We start from the raw sequence: 27,645 nt of genomic DNA on the forward strand, positions 1-27,645 counted from the left end.
AAAGAAAATTTGAAAAAAAACGTAGCATAAGAATAGAGAGCCACAGCAACGCGTATAGCTAGTAATTAATATAAAGACTATGTAACTTTATCATTACTTTCAATTCTCTTTTCTAAATAATTAGTTATTACGATAAAGTAACTTTATCTTCATTTTTATTACGTTTTTACACGTACAATTTTTGAATTAAAAAATATTATGTAATTTATTGCAAGTTATAATAATTATATATTATGAATCTAATGAATTCTGCTTGAAATTGATTAAACGACCCTTAGCAACCAAAGCTCTGGCGCTAGGCAACGCACAGTTGCTTGCACAAGAAAACGCGTCTGGTTGACAATCACGCGTGCATACGTACGCATGCACGCACGCATGTACGCGCGAACGCACGAACGAGCGAACGAACGGACGAAACAAAACGCGGTTTTGACAGCTCTGGCTGGCGCGGAGAAAACGCACCTTCGTGATACGTGATCCCTGACGCGTGATCCACATTTTATAATTAAATCCGTGTTCCCTCCCTCTCTCTCGCCCGTGTCAAATAGTAGCGAATCGCAACCCTGTCTGGAACACTGGACGCAGCCCTAATTGGAATGTCCACATGAGGCTGCTGAAATTCTTGCTTCGTTATTTCCCGCCAGGTAAACAGACGGCATACAGTCGGGCTACATTAATGACGTTGTGTCCGATACGCTTGTATTCTTTTACCTTTTAATTCAATATGCATTTGAGAGGATACTAATAATATACTTGGGTTTAAATCCAATCAGGTCTCGCTTTGGAGTACACGCAGGGCGGTAACATCAAGACAAAAATGATCGATTTATTCGACTTGTCTGCCGAGTAATCAGAGATAGATTCAGAATTCTTTTTTTTTGCCGTAGCAAACGGAGAACGTAGCTGCTTGATTGTTATTTTACATTTGCTTTTATTTTCAAATGTACAGCTTCAAGTACGAGGAGGCTATACGTTTGAAGTAAAAGATCGTGGAATAAGGCGAGCAATTAAACAATTTGCAGAACGGACGTGAGAGCATTAGCGGAAAGCATAAAAGCGGCCGAGCCCATAATAACCGAAGGTGTAATGGACCAGTTAGTCGAAACTTTGCAGAAGCTGCAGTCTAAAGTTTGCGATACAAATACTAAGCGCTACTACAAATACAAAACCCTACAGACACATCTTTTGCCAGTCACCAATATAGCGTTCGATAAACTAGGTAAAAGGTACTCCACATTAAAATTATCGTTTAATTATTAACGAAACTTGTGAAAATTTACAAAGTTTCAAAGTGGTGTTTTAAGTTTAAATCCTATAATGGCACGACACGACCGAGCAAAAGTTGTTAAAAGGAAACAAATATAATATATAAAGGAGAATAAAAATAAATCAAGAGTAAATTAATGACAGCAAATAGTTGAGCGAAATGTAGCGTATATAATCGACACGTCACCCCTTTCTATCGACAGATGCCTCACGGGCAGCTATGACCGAACTTGTAAAGTTTGGGACATTGACAGTGGAACGGAGCTTCTTACTCTCGAAGGCCATAAGAACGTGGTCTACGCCGTCTCGTTCAACAATCCGACTTCGTGAGTTCAAATCACAATACAGTAAGAGAGTAAAGTTGCGGCTATATCGATTCAAAATTGAAAGTAAGACACGGTCGAGATTTCTTTTTTAATGTATGATGCGCGTATATCAACGTACGCAATATAAGCGATGCAATACAGACCTACCCACATAGGTATAGAATTATAGAGGAAATTGCAGAAGTATTACAGTTGCAAAAAGTTTCGAAATGTTGCTGTAACACTGCTGTAAAATGTCCGCTATTTGAAATATGGCAATATGTTATTGCAAGAATATCACAATGAAATATATATTTGATAATGCCATGACGATTGGGATGATTTTAATTTGAATGAACAAATCTAGGTATGATACAAGTATAATATAACAAAAATTAAGAAAATAATTATGTAAATAAAATTGCAATACGATATTAATAAGATAAATATAATATATATTATATATATTAATATATGTACTGTAGTATATATGAATACTTTATTAATGGCACAATTTTATATTTATATTTATATAATTGTTTTTTGCATTTTCCCACAGATGATTGTTCATGATTTAAACGTTGTAATTTCTAGATTGCTTTAAATTCATATAAAAATTTAATATATTAAGCCTTATTGTGAATACAAAATTATAGAATTGAATTGTATTTTTGGTTTGAAAATTTTGTTAATTGCAAAAATTGCAATTAACGAAATTTTTGCTATCAAACATTTTTTAAAATAACTTGATTGGTCCCAGCAAATTTGTACATAAATATACGTTAATAATTTGTTTTTACAAACGTTTAACGTATTGCTGCAATCAAATTATATTGCACATCTGTATTTCAACAGTGTTTCTAAAACATTACATTGTAATATGCAAGATGATAACGTTGCTGCAGGATCATGTGCCGCATCACCATTTTAATCATTTCCAGAGACAAAATTGTGACCGGATCTTTCGACAAAACGGCGAGTGTCTGGTGCTCGCGGACAGGTCACTGCCTCGCAACCATGTGGGGTCACGACGCGGAAGTGGTGGTGGCTAAATTCTCACCGACGCGATGCAAGCTCGCGACCGGTTCCATCGACGCGACGTCAAAAATATTCCATATAGAAACTGGTATTGAAAATATCGCAATGTTATCTCACATAATAAACGCCCGCCTCCGATTCGATGTGCAGCTCTCACGATCGATCGCAACACTGTAGTACCACTGTCAAATCCAATGTTCCGTGACGCTCGCAACACGTGCAAACAATATGCGAAAGCAGTTAATAGTATTCTTGTAGACTGTACTTATCGTTTGTATCCAATTACTGCCGACTTTACGTTATCGTGGACGACTGCCCGATGTTCTAATTAAACGAGCTTAAAGAAAGTCACCAAATTGTTCTCAGCTTATAACTGTCTCTCCGAAAGACAATTAAGATAATTTAGAATATTAACGAAACATTGTTTTAAACTGGAATTACCTAACACCGATTACTCAACACTGAAAATAATTTTCTAACAATACGTGTTTGCCTCAACGAATAAATGGTTCTTCAAGAACTTTTAATTGTTCTCAAGGAGCAGATTAGATTATGGATTCCTGGTTTCGTTATTTAATCAGATGTATAATTTTTAAACTCAAGAATACTAACAAACCACTATCTCTAGTCGCGAGACGGTTTTCCCTGAATAAAGCATCGATACGCCGTGATTCTTTTTTTTATGCGAGAAACACGATTTGAATTCGGCAGGTCAGGAATTGGGTACGTTGCGGGGGCACACCGCGGAAGTTATTGCTCTGCATTACAACGACGATGGAAATCAGATCATATCGGGCTCCTTCGACGGAACCGTGAACATCTGGGATACAAGAACGTTTGCGTGAGTTTCACTCTCGCTATCTTGTAACAGCGTATTACGCGGGTTTCCCTTCTTCTTATCTTGTATTTATATTATTACTATCTTTACAGTAAAATGCAAGTTTTACCTACGTATAATGTTTATCGCAAAATGTTATTGTCAGTATCGAATGATTCCTTGATACATTTTTGCCAAATAACTTTTTACTGTTTTTTATCTTAGCATCAAAATATACTCTCTAATTCTTAATCAGTAGATATTCACTGATTCGCACTGGTATACTTATAACTCTGATAATCAGTGAATATTCACTGTCTTTTAGTAATTTGCACTTCAGAATTAGTGTATAGTCATTGAAAGTCAGTGTACTTCCACTGATTTTGTCGAATTTTCATTGATTGTGATTTAGAGAGTAAGCATAGAATAAAATCACGCTTTATCAAAGCAATCTTTTTGTTTTGTTTTATGACTTTAAATGTAGGATTTGATAAAAGATAAAGGTGTTTTTTTATTGACAATCTTAGACGAACGAGCGCGCTTATCGGTCATCGTGCGGAGTTATCCAATTGTCTCTATAATTTCGATTGTTCGTTGATTGCGTCGTCCTCGATGGACAAAAGCGCGAAGGTGTGGGATGCGAGAATGAATAATTGCGTGGCCACTTTGTTGGGACACGACGACGAAGTTCTGGATCTCGCTTTCGACAACAACGGCAAGAGGCTGGCGACAGCCAGCAGCGATACTACGGCACGCGTATGGGACATAAGCAGTAATTTTCAGCAGTTGGCTGTCATGAAAGGCCATCAAGAAGAAGTGTCAAAAGGTAAATTTTTTATCGCAAACATAGAAAAAATTAATCTCAAATTTACAATTGTTGTCTCATATATAAGTCAGAAAATAAAATCTTCTGTAAAGAATTTTTATAATCTGAAATATAGAAAGAGAGAGAGAGAGAGAGAGAGAGAGAGAAAGGTGAGAGAAAAATAAAAAAATTTTGTAGAGCTTTATTGAGAAAAATGTTTATTTTTTGTATTTTTATTCAAAAATAATTTTTTTGAGTAAAAAGGAAAACAGAGAATAATAATATCTTCAAATCAACAATTAAAATCTTTAACATTATAATATTATTATTAATCAAAATAATCGTATTATGCTCCTTGTGGACAATTATTATAATATTTAAGAAAAATGTATTAATTATAATATTTTGCTGAAATTTAAGATTATCACTTTTTAAAAAAAGATTTTATCTTCTGGTTATAAAATACTAATTGTTGATACTAATTTTTACTTCTGTAAATAGCCGTTTCTGCTCTATAATTATATAAATTTCACAAAAATTTTCAGTTTGCTTTAGTTCGAATGGCCATCAACTTTTAACCGCCTCTTTGGACAGAACAGCCAGGCTATGGTCCGCAGACGATGGCTCCTGCTTTCAGCAGTTGAAAGGACACACCGACGACGTTTTCGCGTGCGCATTTTCGTATACGGGAGACAGCATAATCACCGCCAGCAAGGACAATACCTGTATGATTTGGAGATGACTCGACTGGTTCCAGGTGTCTGCTTAGCTTTTACTCGTTGCTCTGTTTATCGTTTACATTGTACATTTTTATGTTATCTAAATAACGGCGAGCATATCGTTTTTCGATAAACAGACAAGCGATGATATCAAGTGTTTCCGCGTTCTACTAGACAGCGTGTGACGTGGCATTTTGATAATGGCAGAGAAAACAATATCTCTAAAAAGAAAAAGAATTTTTTAGCAAAATTATATTGCTGTCACAAAATATTTACAATTAGTGTAAAAGCAAGCAAGTTTCGCTATATCGTAATTTTATTCGATATTATATAAACAGTAAAATCTGTTCTATTAATAAAATAAGCATCTAATTATGATAGTAAATTCGTAGAAACATAAATGCATCGCTTTTTTAATTAAAATATTTCAAGAAACGTATTTTGTTGTAAAACTATCTTTGATAGCAGAGAAAAGTAAATTTGTTTATTTAATAAAATAATTTGTAGAACAAAACTATCTTTAGCATATAAAATTTATATAAGAACTGCTTTAAAATTTGCTTTTAATATAAAATATGTCATTAAACTTTCTCTGTATTTAGAAATAAATGTTATTTTGAAAACAGATTTATTTTATAATTGTATTTTATATATATATATATATATATATATATATATATATATATATATACAGATATACTTATTATGTAGTATATAAACATACTGAAATTATAAATGCTTTTCTTGAAATACTTTAACGCTTTATTAAGGCTAATAATTAGCATGACTAGCAAGTATTGTTCAAATTTATTCATGAATTTATATTTAAGATAGTTAAATTTAGACCTTGAAAATCAATAACATATTTAAAGAACTAATAAAGGTTATTTCAAATATTAGCTTAATAATAATTTAAAAATGAACTTTGTAGACATTTTACGTAAATGCGGACATCGCGAAATATATAAAATTATAAGTCACTTTTTAAAGGTAATAATATATTTTAATAGGACAGAAGTAAAGTGTTTAACTTTTCTAAATATAAATGATCTATGATAACAATATACAACAGTAGATCTGAATACTGGTGGTACCTAATATCACCAGTACGGGAGATGCACATGTTGAAGATGTTGAAAGAGGCTGAAGAATAACTGTCCAGCGTACGTAGTTACGTGTACGATATGCCCCACTCTGAGCTCCAGTCACTGACTTGGGACTACATTATGTTCGGTTAGTCAGTGAGCGTCCAAGGTAGTCGTCTTGAACTCGTGGACTCATTCGCATCAGCATTCGAGAAGTAAAACGCGATGCGTTATCGCGAATTCGTTACTTTCTAAAGGCAGAAATCTACCGAGATGGATGTCATTTGCCAAGGATAACGAAATTATATTATATAATCGTGTGTTATATTGTATATGTTATATCAATATGGATCTTTACAGTTTATCTCCGGCAGTGAATCATCGGATTCAACATCCGCTTCTAGATATCTTTTAATACGGTAAATAATGCAAGATTATATAACGACAAACATGTTGTATTGGCAATATTATTGTAAATATGTCACGCATAAATAATATATGATATTATGAATAAATCACGCACACGCACATACAAACATATATTATTTAAAATAAATATACAAAAATATTAAATATTGATTATGAGAAAATAGATTTTGATTGGAGTTTTACGTAAAAATGTTTACACGTGTAATTTTCAAACGCGTTGTGTCAAACGTCAGAAGATGCGACGGAAGCGTTGCATCTACCGTTTAGAATACAGCTGTAATTACTTCTCATTTCGTTCGTAAGCCTACGGTTACGTTAATTAATTATATAGCGATGCGAAAGAGACGCACAGACAGACGCAAATTAATTAACGGAAACACCGTCAGAATCCATCAGGATTCATATAACTAGAGTTGTTGAGTCGAGGAATCGTCGTGGTACAGCGCGTGATTTGCAACTGTGCGACGTTTTTTCCACGTTATTTTTCAATTTTTCACATCGCGTATGTACGAGTATTATTTTAGAGGAGTCGAAACGAGGAGAGAAAGAGAGAGAGAGAGAGAGAGAGAGAGAGAGAGAGAGAGAGAGAGAGAGAGAGAGAGAGAGAGAGCGCTGAACGATAACTGAACAATCTATGACGATAAAAATTTTTATACTTGCACTATTATGGCAGATTGAAACAAATGTTATTACGTATTCACGATAAAGCACGAATCTTACGTGCATGAGCTCTTTTGGTATAAATTTGGAAGAAATATGTTATAACATTTTTTTATCAATATTTCTTAGTTTAAGGAAAAGGTAATAATGATGGACAATGCACACCGCTTTCTTCGATTTTATCGAATCGATTTGCGATTTATTAAAGTATCTGTGGGGAATCCGATTTATATTGCGAGGCAATTTATGAGAAACTTTTGTATCTTTTAAAGACGTAAAAGAATGTCTTTATTTCTTTAGGCTAAACCGTATGCGATGAAGATTATAAAGAACGAAAAAATTACACATAATTTAATAAATCATTTTGTTTGTGAAAATTAAAAGGTTTTTTTTAAATATAAAAAAAGCAAATTTTTTTTATATATTTAAAAGAAATAAAAACTGATAAAAATAAATAAAATAATATTAAATTTATAATACGATATATCACATTTAAAAAATAAAAAATATAGGAATCATATGGAACTCAAAGTTGTTTCGAACTTTGTGTTCGATTTGCGACATGTAATTGATCGTGTTTTCATGTATTTTTCCTGTCCACTTAAAAAAAAAATAATTTATGTTGATTACGATAAAATATATATACATATTCAATAGAACAGAAAAATATGACTATTTCTGTTATCTTATCAATTTGAACAAAATGCAAAAAATAATATTAATAGTTGTGAAGTAAAATCATAAGTTGTATATGTGTGATTATTTTATGAGTACACGTTCATCATTATAGCGTTGAATTTTCGAGAAAACATACTTGATAAAACCATACGAGATATTGCAGTAAATAAACAAATAAATCACTCAATAAACACATAAATGGTATTTTAATATTACGCGATCTTAAAAAGGTTTGGTTTTAGGTTTTTCAATAATCTTCTTTAAATGAAATTAATTTAATATGAAAGTTATTTTTTAAATACGTATATTGCATTTTTATATTTTATTTTTTATTGTATAGTATTTTGTTATATGTTTTATTGTTATATGTTACATTTATTAGAGAAATGTACAAATTCTTTTATACTTGTTACAATTATATTTTCAAATAAAAAGATGCTACTTTAATAAAATCTATATAAAAATGAGAACTATCAGATCTAAAAAAATAATTAATTTACAATTTATATTATTTTAAAGTTGTATTATTTTAATATTTTTCTTGTATAGTCATCATTGATGATTGTTCAGCGACTAGTGCAGTGACCTTAAGTAAGTTTTCCCACCAGTGACCTACTACATATGAACCTTGAATTTGATTCATATAAAGATTAAGTCTAGACACATTCCGCGCAGGGTGCATAATCATTTAACGTGATGTCCATTATCCTGTTACTTCGATTGTTGTGAACATTACGCATTATTTGCATCTATCAACGATCATCTTACTGAGATGCTACAGCGACATTCAAAAACATACTATCTTGATGTATTTAAATAACTAATAAATAATTTGTATTTTTTATTTTTTGTGCATTAAGTACAGAAATTTCGATTATTTTTAAATTAATTTTTTTAATATTAAAACTTTTAACAATATAATTTAACATATTTGAGCAATATTAATTTTTGAAATACTTTTTAGTTTAATATTATTTTAATTGATTTAAAAATATATTTTACAGATTTATACACTGCTTTTTCGCTGTGTTGTCAGCTACGAGTATTTTCAGAAATAAATGGTATATTATATATTTAATGAACTGTTAAATATAATTTTATTTATATTAATAATATATATAATAAATAATATTATAATATAAATAATAGGTAAAAAATAATATAACTTATATAAATTTTTGTATTAATAACTTTTGTAATTATTTTACAGATTGAGCAAGATGACAGGAATAGACAATTTAGGCTATGATGGTGTCGAGCCAATAGTAAGTTGATAAATAATAATTTTATTAAGAGTTATATATGTATAGTATTTAAAATATATAAAGCTAATAGTACTATATAAAGTTAATAGTAATATATATAAAGCTAATAAAATATATAAAGCTAAATAATAAGCTAAAATATAAATATAATATATACTAATTCATATAAATTAATTGTTTAGGTATACTATAACAAAACGTTGTTATCATTCTAATGTTTTTAAATATCTAAACATTTAATTTAACAGAAATTAATAAATATAGTTAAAGCGATTATTTTAAACAATATTCTATATACATATAAAAACGACAAAAAGTAATAATATCTACATGATAAATACAAGCAAATTTTTATGTAAAGTTCTTGTAATGATCAATATTGAGATAATTGGATTTCGAACCACGCGTTGTTATAAGAGCAATTTAAATGCCCGGACCACGCGGTACTCGGAGGGAAGATAAAACTGATTTATTTGGATTCTCCTTCCACTGTGCTTTCAACTCTTAATTATTTTTCAGAGACATAGAATTGGTAAAAAGATTACACATTTTATCATAAATACTGTAACTCTAACAAATTACTGTCACTACAATGCATAATTAAATAATTAAAATGCCATAGTTTTTTAAAAAGTTTTATCATCAAAGTAACTTTTAAATAAATTTCAAGTTGCATCTCATTATTTTTTTATAGAGTGAATTACGAGATTTTACCAAGGTTTATAAGAATTTAAAATTATGCAAAAAAATTTTATATGATAATATTTTCGTAAATTTATCTGAATTTTGTATCTTACAATAATTTTATTTTATAAATTATATCACAAAGACTATAACTTTTTCTATTTTAGAAATTATTTATCCATTATTTAATATTTTATTAATAAATAAATTACTGTATCAATTCTTCACAATTCTTTAAAGAATTTTACTTTACATCAACATAAACATTTTTACTAGAAATGTAAGATTTATCTCCTGGAGAAGTTAATAAAACTTTTTAAATTAATCTTTAATATTACATTACGGGTTTAATATTACATTAAAAGACTTGTCATTATTCTTGGTCTTGCGCTCTTCTTTTTTTTAATAAACTTGAACTTCATTTTAATCTTATGGATGATAAGGCAGGAGTTTGCTATCGTATCCTATGGTGTCTCGAAAGAATAAACAACTGCTGTAACCCAGCGCGTTTTACCTGCCCCAACGGTGTTTGCGTTCGCGAAAATTTGCATTTGTATACTCTGAAAATTTGCATAAGTATATGTAAGACGAGGCTGTTGGTAGGTTCGTGATATTGTTGCGCTTTTCTTCGAACAGATAATATAATAACATACTTATATTTTTGCGAAACTTGCAGAAAGCTAGATTCTTATAGTCGTATTTATTCATTTATATCTTTTTGTACTTTTATACGTAACTAAAACGTTTATCATTTGTTATTATTTCGATGACCGCTTTTACGTAATAACTTTGTTTTTTTCTCTTATCTGATTGTTTAGTGTAGAATGTGTTTTTGCAGAAAAATTATCTCTGTTTAATCTACGGTCGTATAAATCACATTGATATTATTTCCGCAACTGTTTTCTTCGCGGATTAATTGACTTTGGAATAGTTACTTTTTGCGCCTTCGGACTTTTACGATTGAACAGTTAATTTCGGACGGATCTAAATATTTACATGAAACGAAGTAGAAACTCATCAAATCACACATATAAAAAAGTGGTTTTCCCGCTTTTTAAAACAAGTTTTTGTTAGACTCTCAAAATATGTAGAACGACTAAATTCGGATTGCTAAAATGTCAAAACTTTTTGCAACATTGCTCGTCATGTTTAAGCGTTTTGCATAATTATTTTGATAATTTAATAAAAATTATTTTTAAATCTGAGTCCAGCAAAATTTGAAATACTTCAGTAAAATTTTTTCTTATAATCTGTCTCTTTGTAGAATTTTCTACAATGATCTAAATACATCCTTCTAACAAGATGTCAGTGCAACATATGAAAATAGCAATTGAAACGTAGCAGAACGTATTATTTTCTGTCGTATTTTTCCATTAGAAAGTCCGACGATACTCATGAATAGGGTAGACTGTAGTGAATACTCGGAGTTTCGCTTTTCATTTCCATTGTAATGCCTTATTTTCGGTCTAACATCGCTCGTATGGACGAAACAGTTTTATGCCGACTTAAAGCCCGGAAAAGCTAGTCGAGCACGATTGCACTGCAATTATGCGAAGTAGCGTCATTCGTCGCGACAAAGACATCGAGGTAAAATAATGGTAGGAAAAAAAGGGAAACACACACACACACACACACACACACACACACACACACACACACACACACACACACACACACACACACACACACACACACACACACACATATATATATATATAAACAGAAAGGAAGTCATATTGTTTCAATTAATGGACCGTATATGAAAGCTCAAAAAATTTGTAAAAAATGGAAGAAAAAAGGAAAAGGAGGGAAAGAAAGAGAGTGTGTGTGTGTGAGAGAGAGAGAGAGAGAGAGAGAGAGAGAGACATAAATTATTGCTGACTTGTAACTTTAAATAATCAGCCAATTTATATAAATGATTTGTCGACCGATTATTCTCATTTTACGTAAGCCTTCCAACAATTTCTACGAAGTTGCAAGTGTATATACATATTAAGAGGATGTTTGTTTGAACTGTACATACACATAACTTGCACGTTCCTATGTTAACAATGCGATACCACGGGCCATTAGCCATTATAATCTATTGCAAGTCTAGCTTAATGTGCGTGAAAAGGAAATTATGCAATATTCGTTGTCAAGTGTATTGTGTTACAAGAACGCTAATGGTCTGGAAAAAAATACTTGCCTGGAGTCCATCTAGCACTAGCAAATATGACGCGTTAATATCGGAGAAAGTGGATGCGGAGAACGGAAGAGGGACGTACATACGTATGTATGTACGTCTAAATAATTGGCATCTACTACGCGAAATGCCCGTTTGTCGGATGAGTGCCGTTTAATTTGCATTAACAAGCTGTTTGGCGTATTCACTTTGCATACGCCCGTAAATCGAGTTACTCCTGAATATAGTTGTTAGGAATGCGTCGGTCACGGGCGCACCGGTAAACGCGAAAGTTGCCCATTGATTCGAGAGGGATGGACTTCCGTCCTCTAACTTTCTATCTCGTCGTCGCTCCAAGAATGCAGACCTCGTACACATATAATATAATACTGTATATTAATTACAATAATTATGATTATACAAATTATGCAGATTTGCCTCCGAATAATATTTCTATGTTTTGCGGCTGTAATATAAAATATCTCTTGTGTCAATAATTACCAAAAATTGGAAGTCTTAATCAAATTTTTTTTGCTTAGCAGCTTGTCTACGCCGTATCCGCGTATATATCTCAGCTAAAACGCCTTCCAACCAAAAGTAAAAACGGAGGAAATCTAAATGGCAAGCGGGGCGGTTTATGTCGTCCGCGCGCGCCTCGAAACGGCCTATCTACCGGCACTCTCGTCGTCGCTCGCACAGGGGAAGAAAACGTGTGCCGGCATAAAGGAACCGTACGGAATATCGAACGTGACGGTAGACGCGCACAAAGCTCTTTGGAGACACTCGTTCTCATTTCGAACGGCGAAGAGACCGAGCAGCATGAAAGAGGGGACCGCCACGAAAGTATATTTTATTACATACGCGGCTGTGCACAGAAATCACCCCGTTCCCCTGCGGTGGATAACCATTACCGAAAGTAGGAAATACTTTACTCCGCGTATAAATACGATGACCATACGTAGAGGACAGTTTCTCTATTTTATAACTATTTTCTATATATTTTTTTAAATTAAAATTTAAAATTCTTTAAAAGACTTTTGTTCTTTATTTTAACACAATATTATGACAAATTTATTTTTTAATCAGTTCCAATGTCTAATGTTGCACTAACACATTTTCAATTTATAATAATCGTCTGTCCGAAATTTGGTTTATGCAATATTTTGCCTTTTCCAACTTGTTTTATCTTTTGCTTATATTTTTTAAATGTTTAATTTAACTTCAATTTTAATTTTAATTACAAAAAAATTTTTTTTTAATTAAAGTGATTTAAATATTTGATTATTTTTTATTTTATTATTTTTTGAACCCATTTCAGATAAACCAAGCAACTTGTGCTAGCACAGCGGAATCGATTTCAAACTATTAGAAAACTGCGCGAGAAAATTTCTTAACGCGCGTTTAGGTTCGTGACAGTTACCATTGGAAACATGTGGGAACAAAGTTCTAAAACTTTTAGGTTTGTCCTTTATTTTCTCCAGGAAAGTATGATCGCTGTGCGTATAAAGAACCTTTCGTTCGCGATCGATCGAAAAAGGAATCGACTGAGAATCGCGACTCGCGACTGATGTCAATCATCTCCCGAACGATACGGGGATCGGAGTCGTGCGGATCAATCATTCGTGGATTTTTTCGAGTAGTCACCGTAGATTCCGTGACTCGCATTCGCATAAGAGGATTAAAAGAGCTCACGATGCGTGCATCAAGAGGCCACGCCACTTCAGCGCGCCCGAAAGCGACGAGGAGAAACAGGACGTGAACGCGTGATAAGATTTCGTGTGTAACGTCAGAATTTTAAGTTGCCGTTATCTTTCCTTGACCTCCCGAGACTCCGTCGCTGTAAACGATGTTTTTTTTATGCGCCAAATTATAAAATTACTAAGAGCTTCCTTCTCTGTCTGGGCGTATGACCGCCCACGTTTCTCGAGCGTCGGCGAAATGTCGTTGTTTACCCTTATCGTGGCATAGGCGTCACGACGCATTCGTTCCTTCCGAAAAGAAAATTGCACGTCCGTCGCAAATACGTAAATTTCGATATACGTCCCTCCGTATCTCGACTAAAATTACACACTTCGTCCCTCGAATAAAACTCGTAGGGATCGAAATCGTGCGCGTATTTTCCACCTTCGATCAGAAATCCTCGGAATGACGCACCTGTGCACCTCGCATACTTCGCGGGGAACGTACTCGGGAGCTTTTAGCATAAATTTCATAAGAAAACTCGACGCCTATGGGGCGAAACGGTCGCCGTAAGAGACGACGTCCGCTTTGCCCGTCTTCCCAGACGGGCAGACCTATCCGCGGCAGCCGCGCGCGCGCCAGCGGAAGCCATGAATCTTTATTAAATCCACGAAATTTATGTCGAAGCGGTCGCGTGGATTGTGAAACGTGCGCGATAGTCCCCCGAAAGAGTATTTATTTTCTCTCTCTCTCTCTCTCTCTTTCTCACCCTCTTACACAACACGCATAATCTCGGGTTTTGCTCTCCGCTCCGGTCGTTTACATTGTGTTATAAAATATGCCTCTTCACGTATGTATATACGCGTATATACACGTATTGTGCATAATACGGATGTTTTTCTCTCTTTAAAAAAAAAAAAAAAAAAATATTTTTTTCCATTTTCCGTGACGCGCGTCTGCCTTCGCCGAGCGAATAATCACTGTCCGCGATGCAGATGAACGTGATATTTAATTTGATACGGTAAATGGCCGGCGAGGGTGCGGGAAATATCCTTCCATTCCTACGCACACGCATAATTTCTGATTCAAAACGACACCGACACGATTCCGTTCTGTTTTTCCCGTCGTTTCCTCTTTTTCTCTTCCGCGCAACGGCCACGCGGAATAGTTCAGTTTTTGTTTTCGCGAACACACGCGGTGAGGAGGGTATTCCCCTTTTGCACTCTCGACGAGCCTGGTATTTTGTGCTAGTCTCTTTAAAGGGCGATATTATCATAGTGATTTATTTCGATCTTCTCGCCACTCCCTCTCTCTTTCTCTCTCTCTCTCTCTCTCTCTCTTTCTCTCTCCGTATATACCGGCGTTATTGCCACCATAAATTCAGGCGCGTCCACGATGCGGATCCGACCTGACCTACGCTTGTCTCTCAGTTGTCTACCGCGCGTGCACTTTGAAAATTTCGGCATTTCCCGCGAGAATATTGAAACTATCCTAATCGTTGTTATCTCGTTTGCTCTTTTTCCATTTCCGTAGATTTACGAATTATTTTATATAAATTTACGTACACTTGTTTCATCTGTAACATATCTATAAGATTTATCCTGTTAAGATACGAGACTTGTTGAAACTGAGACATTTTATCTCGCACGGATTACAATATCCCTTATAATATTTTAACGCGTACAACGGATGCAGTAGATTGAGTTTTTGAAAAAATTATAAAGATGTGATTGCTCCACTGGCAAGCAATTAAAATGCAGTTTTGAAGTCGAGATGCATTTCGTAACACGCGTTGAAAAAAAAGCTTGCTTTTGAATAATGCAAGATAAGTAAATCTCGAGTGCCGAAAAATTCTGTCAGCCAAATCTACAGTTATCGAGATTTTGTAACTTTTATAAATTACTTATTCTGAATTTATAGTGAATTACGTAATAACCTCATGACAAGCGATTTTAGAGATTTGTAATATCTAACGGAGATAGTCACAGCAGTCACACGAATACGGTTACATCAGGATTAAAAATCGAGAAGTAAATAGAGATAAGAACAATTCCATTACCTTCTTATGATGTCGCAACTATTCCGACAACAATTATTATTGATAATGACAGTGACGTGCTGTAAAATAAGCGTTATCTCTCCCTTCGAAGAGTTGGCCAAGGTTGATAACGAGTGTTCGTTAATTAGTCGGTTAAAACACCGAGCGAGGCGGCGGTGTCGATCCTCATGAATACATATGTCGGCCGCTTATTAGTCGGCTTGGGTTTCGCGCATGGCGAAACTTTACGTTATTACGCGAGGCGCATAAATTCCCCGCGAGGGCCAATAAACTTGATCACATTTAAATGACGAATGGAATCGGGTAGCTCGTACGTCTTGACGGCGAAGCAACAGCTTAGTAGGGATGGTTTATAGCGGATCGGTGAAGAGGAGTAGGAAGAAGAGTGTGTACGTTAGTGGCGGCGAGATGGAAAGGGAGAGAAAGAGGAAGGGTGAACACAGGAAGAGAGAGGGAGAAAGAAAGAGTAACGGAGAGGGAATGGAAGGAGAAAAGCTATGTCTGTGATAAAAGCGCGGGTGGTGGGCTTGATAGCAGAGGGATAGAGAGAGAGAGAGAGGGGGGGGGGGTGAGAGCGAGAGAGAGAGAGAGAGAGAGAGAGAGGAGAGAGGAAAAGAGAGGAGGGGAGGAGAGAGAGCGAGAGGGGAGTTGTCTATACCGCGTTTAAACTCAACGGGGAAAACACTGCGAGAGCAGGAGCGCGAGCGCGAGCTTGAAGCGTGGGTGCGGACTTCAGTCGCGTGCGACGCGCGCTCTCAGCCGCTCCTTCTCGTGTATCTCCTCTCAGCTCCGACTTAAACTCAGCGGCGGCTGAGAATGAACGCGAGCGCGAGAGACGAACCAGACGATCCGTTTGCGGCTCGTTAGAATTCTTATCGCCGTGTAACGAAACCGCGTTCTCGCTGAGACAAAATTTCTTTTCTTTTCCTCCCGCGGCTTCACAAAAACTCTCGTCGCTCGGCGTGTAATCAAAATCGGGATCATCCGGGCGAAAAATAAAATGAGAGATAAATCGTGGATCGTGTGTTACGCGCGATGTAAAAAATCGTAGATTCGCGACGCAACATATCGGGAGCGAATACGTTATCCTCGATTGACTTTCGATTACGCGCGGAATCGAAATTGACGAGTTCAACGGGTTCAACGGAGTACGAGCCTCGCGATACAGTGAATGGGATTTGATGGAATTTATTTTGTACTTTTTATTATCGGCGCGTCTCTGCCGGACGAGAAAATCGTAATTAAAACTTCGAAACAGGAATTACTAGACAGAGAAAAAGGAAGGAAAGAGAAAAAGTGAGGCGCAGAACGGAAAGTGGAAGTAAAGTAATTCGGCTTCGTAAACAATAATATTCATCATCGCGGGCAAATAAAATCACCTCAAGCTTTGAAAAGATAGAAGCGACACGGTGAACTAAACGCGTCTGACCGTCTGTCTCTGTCGACTGATAAAGTGGAGTTTGTGTCAATCCAAAGTTTGCGTTTCTTATCCGCGCGCCGATGTCTTTTTCTTTCCAGTTGGTTCAGCGGATCGGGTCGTGATCTCTGACCAATTGAGTGGAAATGATCTCTAATGAAACAAGCCGCTGATTAGTGAAATCATATGCCTGTTTCATTTAATTTTATCTAGTGAAATGTTTCCGTAACTAAATATTCGGTGTCATTTTTGCGATTAGCTGTCGTCGAAAGATTTAAGAGATAAAAGAGTGACTGGTAGCAGCTAAGCTTACAAGGAATTACGTAAATTATCGTTAATTATGAGGGACAAGTTCACATTCAGCGTGAGTATCGTGCATTTGCATGACACAATCGATTCCTCGTGTTCTTTCTTTTTCAATGCGTCTGCCTCGCGATTTACTAGGAGAGTAGAAGGAAAGAAAGTAAAGAGAAGACGCAAGCGTCTCGGCTAATATTTGTTTTGTGACCATCAGCACGGAACAACAAAATGCATGTAGACGACGTAGCTATCGCTCGAGACCGTAGGTCACAGATACCGTAGCATATTCTCTCTTCTATTTATTGTTATAGAGGCAATCATGTGTCGTTTTCCACACGCCGCGTGAATTCGCTGAATTTACTGTTACCGTTTCCACTTCGCCATTTATTTTGCATATCGTATTTCCTAAGGCCGGAACGTATATTGGAAACGAAGTCCGCGATATGCAATATGTATTATTTATATCCCAAGATGATAGAGATAAATCCTGGCTGATGTAATTTACAGTCAGGGGTGGCGGACATGCACGAGACCCTGTCTAGCTTCCCGGAACAGTTCGGGGATGGCCCGAGAAAACCGGAAATAAAGCCGGAAATTCTGAAGGAGACCGACAGAACCGCGGACAATCTGAAATGCGGTTGGTTCTGGTTCAGGCCAATTTATCTGCAGAAATTTCGCACCGCGAAATGGGCGCTTTTCTGGCTGTGCTGGGCCGGGGCGATGCAAGGTACGTACTACTTCGATAACTTTTCGCGAGGAGGTTCGACGATAAAAACGATGCTTTTAATAACAATGCCACGAAAGCCGCTGATAGATAAGTTGGTGCAAAGAAAATTAGTCGTTCTTCCATTAAGTTTAGCAGAAATTAAAAAAAAATCCAGACCTCTTCACGAAATAATTGAAAAGTTTTTGAACAAAATGAAAAAGTTTTAATTGAAAGGAATCCAAGAGATTTTTTTAAAAATAATAAAAACGATTTCTAAATAAATAAAAATATCTTTTTAATTGGAAAATATATATAGCGTGCCGAAACTGCCCCTGCCAATGGCGACAATTTCACTTTGATTTTACTGCTGCAATTCCGTTTTTAAATTTGATTTGAATTTTCTACGAGACCTTTTGCACCAGCGTAATATTTCTCACTTCCTTTCCTTTCAAGTTTGCCATTAGCGTTGGTGCGTAAAGCGTTAACTTTCTTTCGATCGTTTGAGATTAGACGCGAGTGTCAGGGGCGCGGAGAATTTTCACACCGACTTTCTCATCGATCTTGCACGCCATTATTATAAAAGGAGATCGAGCGAGCAGCATCTTTATAGACATAATTCCTCGATAGCATTTGATGCGACAAATTGTTATCGTACGGGCGACGCTAATAGCCGTACGTTTGCAATTTCGATACTTCCACATGAAAATAAACGCGGAGGGTTGTTGATTGACGGTAACGGGAAAATTGTTCAATCAATGTCTACGGTTTGCATTTACAGAATAGGAAAAATACATCGACAAGAAAAGAATTTCAAACATTTCAACAGTTGTGAAATGCATACATCTGCCAATACAAAAAAAAAAAATCTTTGATAAAATTTTCAACGTGAAACGGACGTTGCCGCCGACGCCAGGGATAGTTCTTTAGGAGTAAAATATGTTTATTAGATGCATCCTAAGGGAGCCATTTATTCGGTGTTCCTGTAAGAGAAGTTAAAAAGACTAACGCTTATGTACGTTGTAATCAGGCTTGGGAACATTACTTTACAAAATAACGCGTTATTTAGAGAGTAACGATTTATCATTTTTTTCTAAAAATGTATAACTTTTTTTTAGAGTGGCATTAAATCGTTGATATTTGCATTTGCCCAGTTCAGTATTAAATCTGTAGTGGTTTCGTAACGTACGCATGTATATTTATGTTTATAAAGTCAACTAAAATTTATTATTATCACGGTTACAGACATAAAAAAAAGTAACGATTATCAAAAAGAAACAATAGAAAGAAAATGTTGCTTCCCAACTCTGATTATATCATCAAATTCTCAATGGCCTTTTTATTGTATATTATAATTAATATTTTATATATAACGTGACAATAGCTTAAAAAGTCGTTCGGGATATTTTGTAATTAAAACTTTTTTCTGGTCGGAGAGAATTATCCTTCAGTAGCAAGGCAAACTGTCCAGCTTCGAATAGTTTCAAATATTGTAAAGTTAGTTCGAATAGGTTGCGAGCGGAGCCATCAATCACACACCACCTCACGCACACAAAACGCCTCCGGGTTGTTTCAGGAATGGTCGTGAATGGCTTTATAAATGTCGTCATAACGACGATAGAGAAGAGATTCGGACTGAAGTCATCGGAAACCGGCTTGATAGCGGGCGGATACGACATAGCCAGTTTCTTTCTTCTCGTACCAGTGAGCTATCTAGGCGGCCGTGCGAAAGCGTCGAAGCCAAGGTATATACCGCACGCGTATGTCTTGTCTCTCGCGCCATTATCTCACGCATTAATATTAATATCGCATTAATATCGATATCGTTTCTGCTCGACGACTCTCATAAATATTAATCCCAACGTCAGTCCGTTCGACACCGTTGTCGACGGTTAATCCTCGCCGTACTGTTTTCCTCGCTACGACGATACCCCCGGAACCCTCGATCGCGTAATCGACAATCGATAGACCTTCCGGAGATCTTAGACCCCTTTGTCGGAATAGAGATCGGATCGATAACGATATCGTTTCTCTGACATTACTTGACACCCAATTTTTTAAAAAAGAGCAGATAGTAAGCTCTAGCACTCTAAATAATGTATATTCAACTGTGATTCTTGTCACTTTTATGTTCGGCATTTTATACTTTCTTATCATCTTTGAAAGCACAGTCTAGAATTAACGTGAGCTTTATGTCTACTCTATTATAACCGGATATTCTGGGATATCGCAGGTATATCGGCATAGGGATTCTAGTCTTAGGTATAGGTAGCCTGCTGTTTGCGTCTCCGCATTATCTTGCCGGACCGTATAGAGGGGGTCAGCAAACAGAGAACGTATGCCAAAGTGCCAGCAATATATCGAGCCACTCGGTAAGTGAGCAAATTGAATCACTCTATATTGAACGTATTTACATTCGTCATTTATATACCCGGTTTATTTTTATGATAACGTAACCAAATTTAATCAAGAAAGACGGTGATGGCTTGTTCCGTAACATTTTCTGATAATACGATTATATTGCGTAAAATGCCAAACACACGTTAAATTCTCTCGTTAGACTTTCTGAACGAAATTTACAATTACAATCGCTAACAAACACAATGCGTGCGTGAAACTAATCGAAACTTGTTTGTAATACCGTGCTTTTCTCGATTCCCACTCCTATTCACGTAGTTTGCCTAGTGAACCGGCGACGCCAGATTTATCATTATTTCGGCCACTCAGATATCCTGCACGGATCAATCTACAGTTCAAGCGGAGCTAGAGCCTTACAGTGGCGTGTACTTAACCATATTTCTGGTAGCTCAGCTGTTACACGGCGCCGGTGCGGCACCCTTCTATACGCTCGGGGTTACGTATTTAGACGAAAATGTTTCGAAGAAGATGTCTTCGGTGTATCTAGGTAAGACGTAAGCAACGCACACGTAGAAAGAATGGTTTTTCTGAAGTTATTTAAAAAAAAAACTTAACTACATAGATATAGATGTTGAATGCTCAAGATGGTTGCCAGAATGTCAAAATCTTTTGTAACATTACACTCAAACGTGATTAAGTTTAATTATTTTTAATTATTTATACTTGTATAAAAAGAAAGAATTTTGTTTTGAGAATATCTTTATTTTTGATATACAAATATTAAAAGAATATAAGTTATGAAAATATTTCATATAGTTTTATTAAGAAAAATATATTTTTTATGTTGCAAGACCGACAAATAATCAGACCGTAGTTTTCTTGAGCTAAGAATTGAATAATCCATAGAAAATTATTATTAAACGCCAAGATCTACTTTAGCCTAAATTGGCGCTTCTTGTGCTTGACATTTTATAGGTCAATTTTCTTATGACTAAAAATATAATTTACTAAAAATATACTTTTATTATTTAATAATGTTAATAATAATTTTTATGAGTTGAGAGGAAATAATATCGATAGAAAATATGATAATATCTTTAAATTAAAAAATTAGAACTTACTAATAATATTATTATTAAAACAATCATGTTGTGCTCTTTAGATGTTATAATATTGAAATAAAAATATAATATTACTGAAATTTATTATACACTTCAGCAAAATCGTTCTTTCTATATCAACTTTTTTTTTCGATCCATTTTAATAAAATGTATTTTGTATCAGGTGTTTATTATACTATGGCCATAATAGGACCTGCACTAGGCTTTGTTGTCGGTGGTGAACTATTGAAAATTTACACAGACTTTCTTACGGTGGATTCCTCGACGTAAGTATTAAAATATTTAAGTGAATTGATATCCGTGCGCGCTTCGTATCCCGTTTCTTTAAAAAATACATCGGATATCTTGATTTCTTCCGTGAGAAGACAATGAACCGAGAGCGATGGGTATTTTTATTCGCAGTTCGCCGTAGTGTGGGGCGCAGCCGCGTCGAGAACGAAGACAGGGAAAAACGTGTAACCGGCCGTGGCATCGGAATTCGTCTCTTCCCGCTGTCACGCTAAACGCATTTTCCACTTTTTTTTTTTCCTGATAACACGCGGGAACGTTTAGCCGCGCGTCAGCGGCAACTTTATTAAATTCTCGCGAGGATTTATCGGTCGTTCTCGTCTATCTCTCCGACGGAATATACGCCTACGCACACGAGATCGTATACGTGTGCACGGCCATGGTGTGTCGACGTGCGATTTTGAACGGGAATAACTCACTGATCTGATGGTATGCAAATGCGCATATTCGTCATTTTGCCACTAGTATTCGAATGACGACGTTGGTATGTTGGTCGTAATGCATATGTCGCTTATTCACAAGGAATTTGATACCGGTGGTAAAATGGTCTCTCAATAATACATAAATGCTTTGATTAATTTCTTAATTCTTTTTTTTTTTTATTGACAGTTACAAAGATAGTTGACAAAAAATATGAGGTACGTAGGGAGGAAAAAATTAAAAATCACGGTGACGGGAAATGAGTTAAACAATGCGCGGGGATCGTTTTGATTCGATTACCTAATTTTTAAAAGTAATTATGAAACGACGGGACATTGACACATTGGTTGGCATGTTCGATACTCCCACGAAAAGATCTATATTTATTCAAGAGGCGTGAAGAAAAAGCGCGGAGACGCACGCTTCTCTAATTTACCGCTGCCGTTGAAAATATTCCGCAGGATCATTAGAGCGTATAATGGGCCGAGATTAATAGTGCGTGTAACTCCACCGATGTACAATATATCCCCGTGGGGAAAATGTCAAGTGGCGAACCAATGTTTGACGATGACGCCGATATTACCCTTCAAAACTGTTGGCTCATCCCCCAGCACTTAGGACACAATCAAGTTCCATTTGTCTACGCGTTCCCCTGCGGACTCTCCCCAACTACCACACGCACGCACCCCCTTCATCGACCGTTGAGTCATTCTGAATCAAATTAATCGTCCGAGGACAGAGAGAGAGAGAGAGAGAGAGAGAGAGAGAGAGAGAGAGAGAGAGAGAGAGAGAGAGAGAGAGAGAATTTATCTTTCACATATTTTCACACGCACTCACGCGCGCGTACCTAAAAAAAAGATCTTATTATTTACGTGAAAAACAGGAATGAATAAAATGGAAATAAATCGCGACGCGTCTCTACACAGCTACCTCTCTCCTGCGGTTGCAATTACATCCTTTCTCTTTTACGGGAAACGAGGTTCTCAAGAAAAAGGACACAAAAATAAGGCGAAATTATTCGCGTAATAGGTACGGCTCTCCTATCGCTGGCGCACGTGAGAGTCGTTCGTGCATGCGCCGCGTTTAATTTCGCAGGTAAATGAAAAGTTTCGCCGGAGATGTAGCAGCAGCAGCAGCAGCAGCACTAGCAACGGCTGCAGATCCAGCTGCCCTCAAGCCGGTTGAAATGAATGACTTCTCTACGTGCACTTTTCCGCTTTCTCACTTTCAAGTTCCTTCCCGCGATAAGTTACGTTATAGCTTCGCCCGCATGCCGTTCCTCTAGTAATGAGTTTCTCTCTCGCGCGTTATACAAATTATTTCTCTTCTCGGATCACAAGTATCGATTCTTTCGTATCACGTGTTTCGTTCTTTTGTATTTGTCGTATTATCTTCTAATTTCTAATTGAACACATATAAGAATAACTTAATGTAATTATATTTTAAAGCAAAAGTGATATTTTAGTCAAATCTGTATAAAAATTAGATCTAAAAAATATTAATTAAAAATGTGCAATTTATTTAAAAAAAAACTTATTATTTTAATATTATTCTTATTTATTAGTAATTGTTTAGCGAGGACTAATATAATGATCTTATTTTTTGTTTTAATTATTCGATAATTATATAGTTACATATTTGTTATTAATCGAATTTTAGCAAAATTACTTTATTTAATAAAATCATCGCGTTGAAATCAAAAGCAAGAGAAACTTTTTTTTCTCTTACTGACGATCAATCAAAGAAGTCTGCAGTAGTAAGGTTTTGTCGGTTGAGAATTTATGATTGTGCAAGATTAAAATGGTTAAATAATTATTAAATAAAATATTGAATGAGAATATAAATCATAAATGCGTTTGAAATAATTTTTTAGATGTACATCCTTTTTTTGACGGTGAAATCTCGGTCAGTTATTTTTTTTCATGTCAGTTCACTCAACCGAGGTAAAAATGTGATAAAAATTAACACGTGTTCTAGTTTCTCGTTCTCACGTACTTACATCCATTACCGTTAAAAGGAAACTCAAAATAGAGTATCGAAATCCCATCGGGTTCTACATAGGATGAATTCTAAATATAATTTCTAAAGGCAAAAGATTTACCAGTATATTTGAGCGAATCCATCGCATTCTAAAACGATCGATGAATTTTAGGATTGGATTAACTTCTGACAGTAATGTCTGGATTGGTGCATGGTGGATCGGTTTCTTGGCAGCGGCTGTCATATGCTTCGTCATCGCGATACCAGTTTTGGCATTTCCCGCAATTTTACCTGGTACATTACTTCTTTCTTCTAGACTTTTAGTTAAAATAATAATAAACTGAACTCATAGTTTAGAGATATTAGACGCTCGGATGAATATATAACTGAACTAAAAGATGGACGGGTTTTAAATAGGATCGGAGGAATTGGCCAAGGATAAGGTGTCAGAGGCGCACGAGAAATCGACCCGATCTTCCACCGCGGCGACGGGAGAAGCATTTTCAAAGATACGAGAACTGCCACGCGCTCTGACCGAATTGCTTGGAAATCCAGCATTTTTTATGCTGAACCTAGCAGGTGCCAGTGAAGGGTTGCTAATTGCCGGATTTGCTGCTTTCCTGCCGAAACTGATTGAAAATCAATTCAGCGTCAGTGCCAGTTCGGCCGCATTGCTGATGGGTGAATAATATTACGATTCAATTAATAATAATTCTGTTGTAGTATAGGTAGCATAAATATCATATAATACAAGCGCGAATCCGTTGTGTGCTGGAATCATTTACATAAAACTCTGAAAATGATTTGATACGAAAGAAAATAATATAAATCGCAGTTGACAAATAACAGGTAATGACATGTTAATTAATTCGTGCTATTACAAAATAACGTTTTCCGGTTTTCAGGCTTGGTGACCGTACCGGCAGGAGGAGGCGGTACTTTTCTCGGCGGTTACCTGATAAAGCGCTTCAACCTGCCCTGCTCTGGCATTTTGAAATTTTGCTTGCTGGCCACAACCGTCTGCATCGCTTTCACCCTGTCTCTCGCTCTAAACTGCCCGAACTTAGACTTTGCTGGATTGACCGTGCCCTATCGAAACATGACGGGGTTGGTACGATACGATAGCTTTTGTCTAAATAACGACAGAGTAAAAATTCCTAATATTCCTATAATAATGCTTTATCTCAAGACTAAAAGTGACACGCCTCGTTGCAGAAAAGCCGCGTTGTCTCTCGAGAACACCTGTAATAACGGCTGCGGATGCTCCAGATCGCGATTCGATCCTATATGTGGCGTAGACGGGATCACGTACTATTCGCCCTGTCACGCCGGATGCTATCGGGAAACGCCGATAAACAATGTCAAAGTATATATCCCTCAGCGTGTTTCTGGAATAGACGATCCGTTTTTCCACGCCGCCGAAAATAAACGTCGTAACATTTCTTTGTTCCAGGTGTACACGGACTGTAGCTGCATACGCGCGTCGGCGATGAACTTAACCAGCGAAGGCACCGGGGACGTCGTCCAGTACGAGGCCATTAATACCACCTGCGGAAGCTCGTGCTCGTACCTGTGGCTGTTCATCGTCCTGACATTCTGTAACATGTTTATGACCTTCCTCTGCACAATGCCGGCGCTCTCGTCCACGCTGAGGGTCGTGCGCGACGACCAGCGGTCGTTCGCCCTGGGCATACAGTGGATCAAGGTGCGGATTCTGGGAACGATACCGGCACCTATGGTCTTCGGCGCTCTCATAGACGACACCTGCATCCTGTGGAACGAGACCTGCGACGGCAGAGGAGCGTGCCTCGTTTACGATAATTATTACATGAGCAGGTGGTCAAATTATACAATGCTCTTTAAATCGGAATCAGCCTATTAATTTATTGAATGATGAATAGTCTTCGCTGTACTATACTTATAAGTTTGTTAATCAGTAATATACTGTTTTTTTTCAGTAATATATTGATTTTTATTACTGAAAATATCACCTTCTTAATCGGAATTAATGAAAAACAATGAATAATTACTGATGATTACAGTTATAAGCACTGGAAGTTAGTAAAATTTTACCGATTTAAGTTTAGAGTTTGATTTTTATATGAATCCATTCAAATAGAGAAGCGTCTATTGCACTTGTAAAAAAAACTGATATATAAGTAAACAAATATTACTTGTGACGATTTTTTTGATTTATTCACTTAAGTCTAGTTTATTATTGTTTCAAATACGGTTTTATTTATATCGTATATTTTTTACAGGTACATGCTCGCACTGTCATTCATCGGGAAAGCGGCTTCGCTTCTTTTCTTCTTTTTAGCATGGTGGACGTACGTTCCACCGAGCACCAGAGGCATTGACCAGAACTCTCGGCAGCAAACGACGGCTACTTTAATGTTAAGTGACACGTCTCAGGAAGTTGAGATAGTACCAACTACGATAGCATAATTTTGAATTTTTTTGAAAATTATTCTTTTAGAATTGTTATTTTATAGAGACGGTAAATATAATTGTGATTTATACACGGATAGACAATTATTCTGATATTTTATTTTTCTTGCTGTGAAATTAACGAAATTCTGAAATATTTAGATGAGTTGAATTATAACGGGAATATCGTTGCAAATACTCAAACTGATATCAAGATAGAGTAAATGTGTGTATGTTAATATGCAGTATGAGCAAAAGTTGTCATGAAAATCCTGTTTGCACGTTAGAAAGATAAGTTTTTGATAGCCCTATAGTCGAATGTATCTCGGAAGCTGTAGGTTCGGAAGTCAATCAGGGAAATGTTAAAACATATCCGGATAGTCATGCCAAGAAGCCTATAATACCCAAAAGTTTCTACATTTTTTTTCGATTTTTTTTTTTTATAATAGACTTATGATGGAATTGTAAGTCTTAGCGCGATAAATCTATAAGTACGGGCCAAACATCCAATTCTCGTAACCCCACTTTTCTCTAAGGTAAATTTTTATAATTCTCCATTCGCTGACTGTCAATTATAAAAGATTAATTAACTGTATTTCTTATAATAATATAAATATGGATAGCACTTTATATCCAAAAAATTCGACTTTTGTAAATTTTGAAGACGGTTTTACCATGTATCAACCTTGGTGGTTGTCGTAATATACTATATTATCGATTTGATATTACACTTTCTGCGCCGTTTTTCGCTATAAATATTTTTATTAAACGAAAAACGCCAGTATGCCTAGAGCACGTATTTATACATGTCACGTCAATAAAAACCTAATGAGATATGTTACACTTCAATCTTTATCTCTTCCAACATAACATTTATTGTTTTTTCCTTCCTTAGAACACAATCTTGGAGACAATTAAACCTTATAATTCTGTTCTCAAATTACAAAATATTAAAGCACATAAAAATTGCATAT

General features: G+C 35.9%; 2 protein-coding genes across 6 annotated transcripts; both read left to right on the forward strand.

Annotated features, from left to right (window-relative positions):
- LOC105836065 (dynein assembly factor with WDR repeat domains 1) lies at positions 1-5,178 on the forward strand. The gene is made up of 8 exons (XM_028191690.2): positions 1-644; positions 774-846; positions 1,023-1,226; positions 1,470-1,592; positions 2,513-2,697; positions 3,321-3,450; positions 3,954-4,252; positions 4,777-5,178. Exons 1-8 carry the CDS (start codon positions 605-607, stop codon positions 4,971-4,973), a joined length of 1,251 nt encoding a protein of 416 aa, XP_028047491.2. The 5' UTR covers positions 1-604; the 3' UTR covers positions 4,974-5,178.
- On the forward strand, positions 4,949-27,518 carry LOC105836067 (solute carrier organic anion transporter family member 4A1). 5 transcript variants are annotated; one of them, XM_012679846.3, is made up of 14 exons: positions 5,990-6,454; positions 8,807-8,863; positions 9,013-9,067; positions 17,879-18,098; positions 19,651-19,819; positions 20,308-20,446; positions 20,802-20,979; positions 21,717-21,819; positions 24,414-24,535; positions 24,659-24,922; positions 25,147-25,348; positions 25,457-25,607; positions 25,695-26,077; positions 26,503-27,518. In XM_012679846.3, exons 3-14 carry the CDS (start codon positions 9,023-9,025, stop codon positions 26,687-26,689), a joined length of 2,163 nt encoding a protein of 720 aa, XP_012535300.1. In that variant the 5' UTR covers positions 5,990-6,454; positions 8,807-8,863; positions 9,013-9,022; the 3' UTR covers positions 26,690-27,518. The 5 variants fall into 5 exon arrangements, with proteins under 5 accessions (XP_036143209.1, XP_012535299.1, XP_012535300.1 ...); XM_036287316.1 differs by lacking the exons at positions 5,990-6,454; positions 8,807-8,863 and adding an exon at positions 4,949-4,988; XM_012679845.3 differs by lacking the exon at positions 8,807-8,863 and having other exon boundaries at positions 5,986-6,454.
- The last annotated feature ends 127 nt before the right edge of the window (positions 27,519-27,645 follow it).

The sequence above is a fragment of the Monomorium pharaonis genome, chromosome 5 (assembly GCF_013373865.1).
Source record: "Monomorium pharaonis isolate MP-MQ-018 chromosome 5, ASM1337386v2, whole genome shotgun sequence".
NCBI classification, from domain to species: Eukaryota; Metazoa; Arthropoda; class Insecta; order Hymenoptera; family Formicidae; genus Monomorium; species Monomorium pharaonis.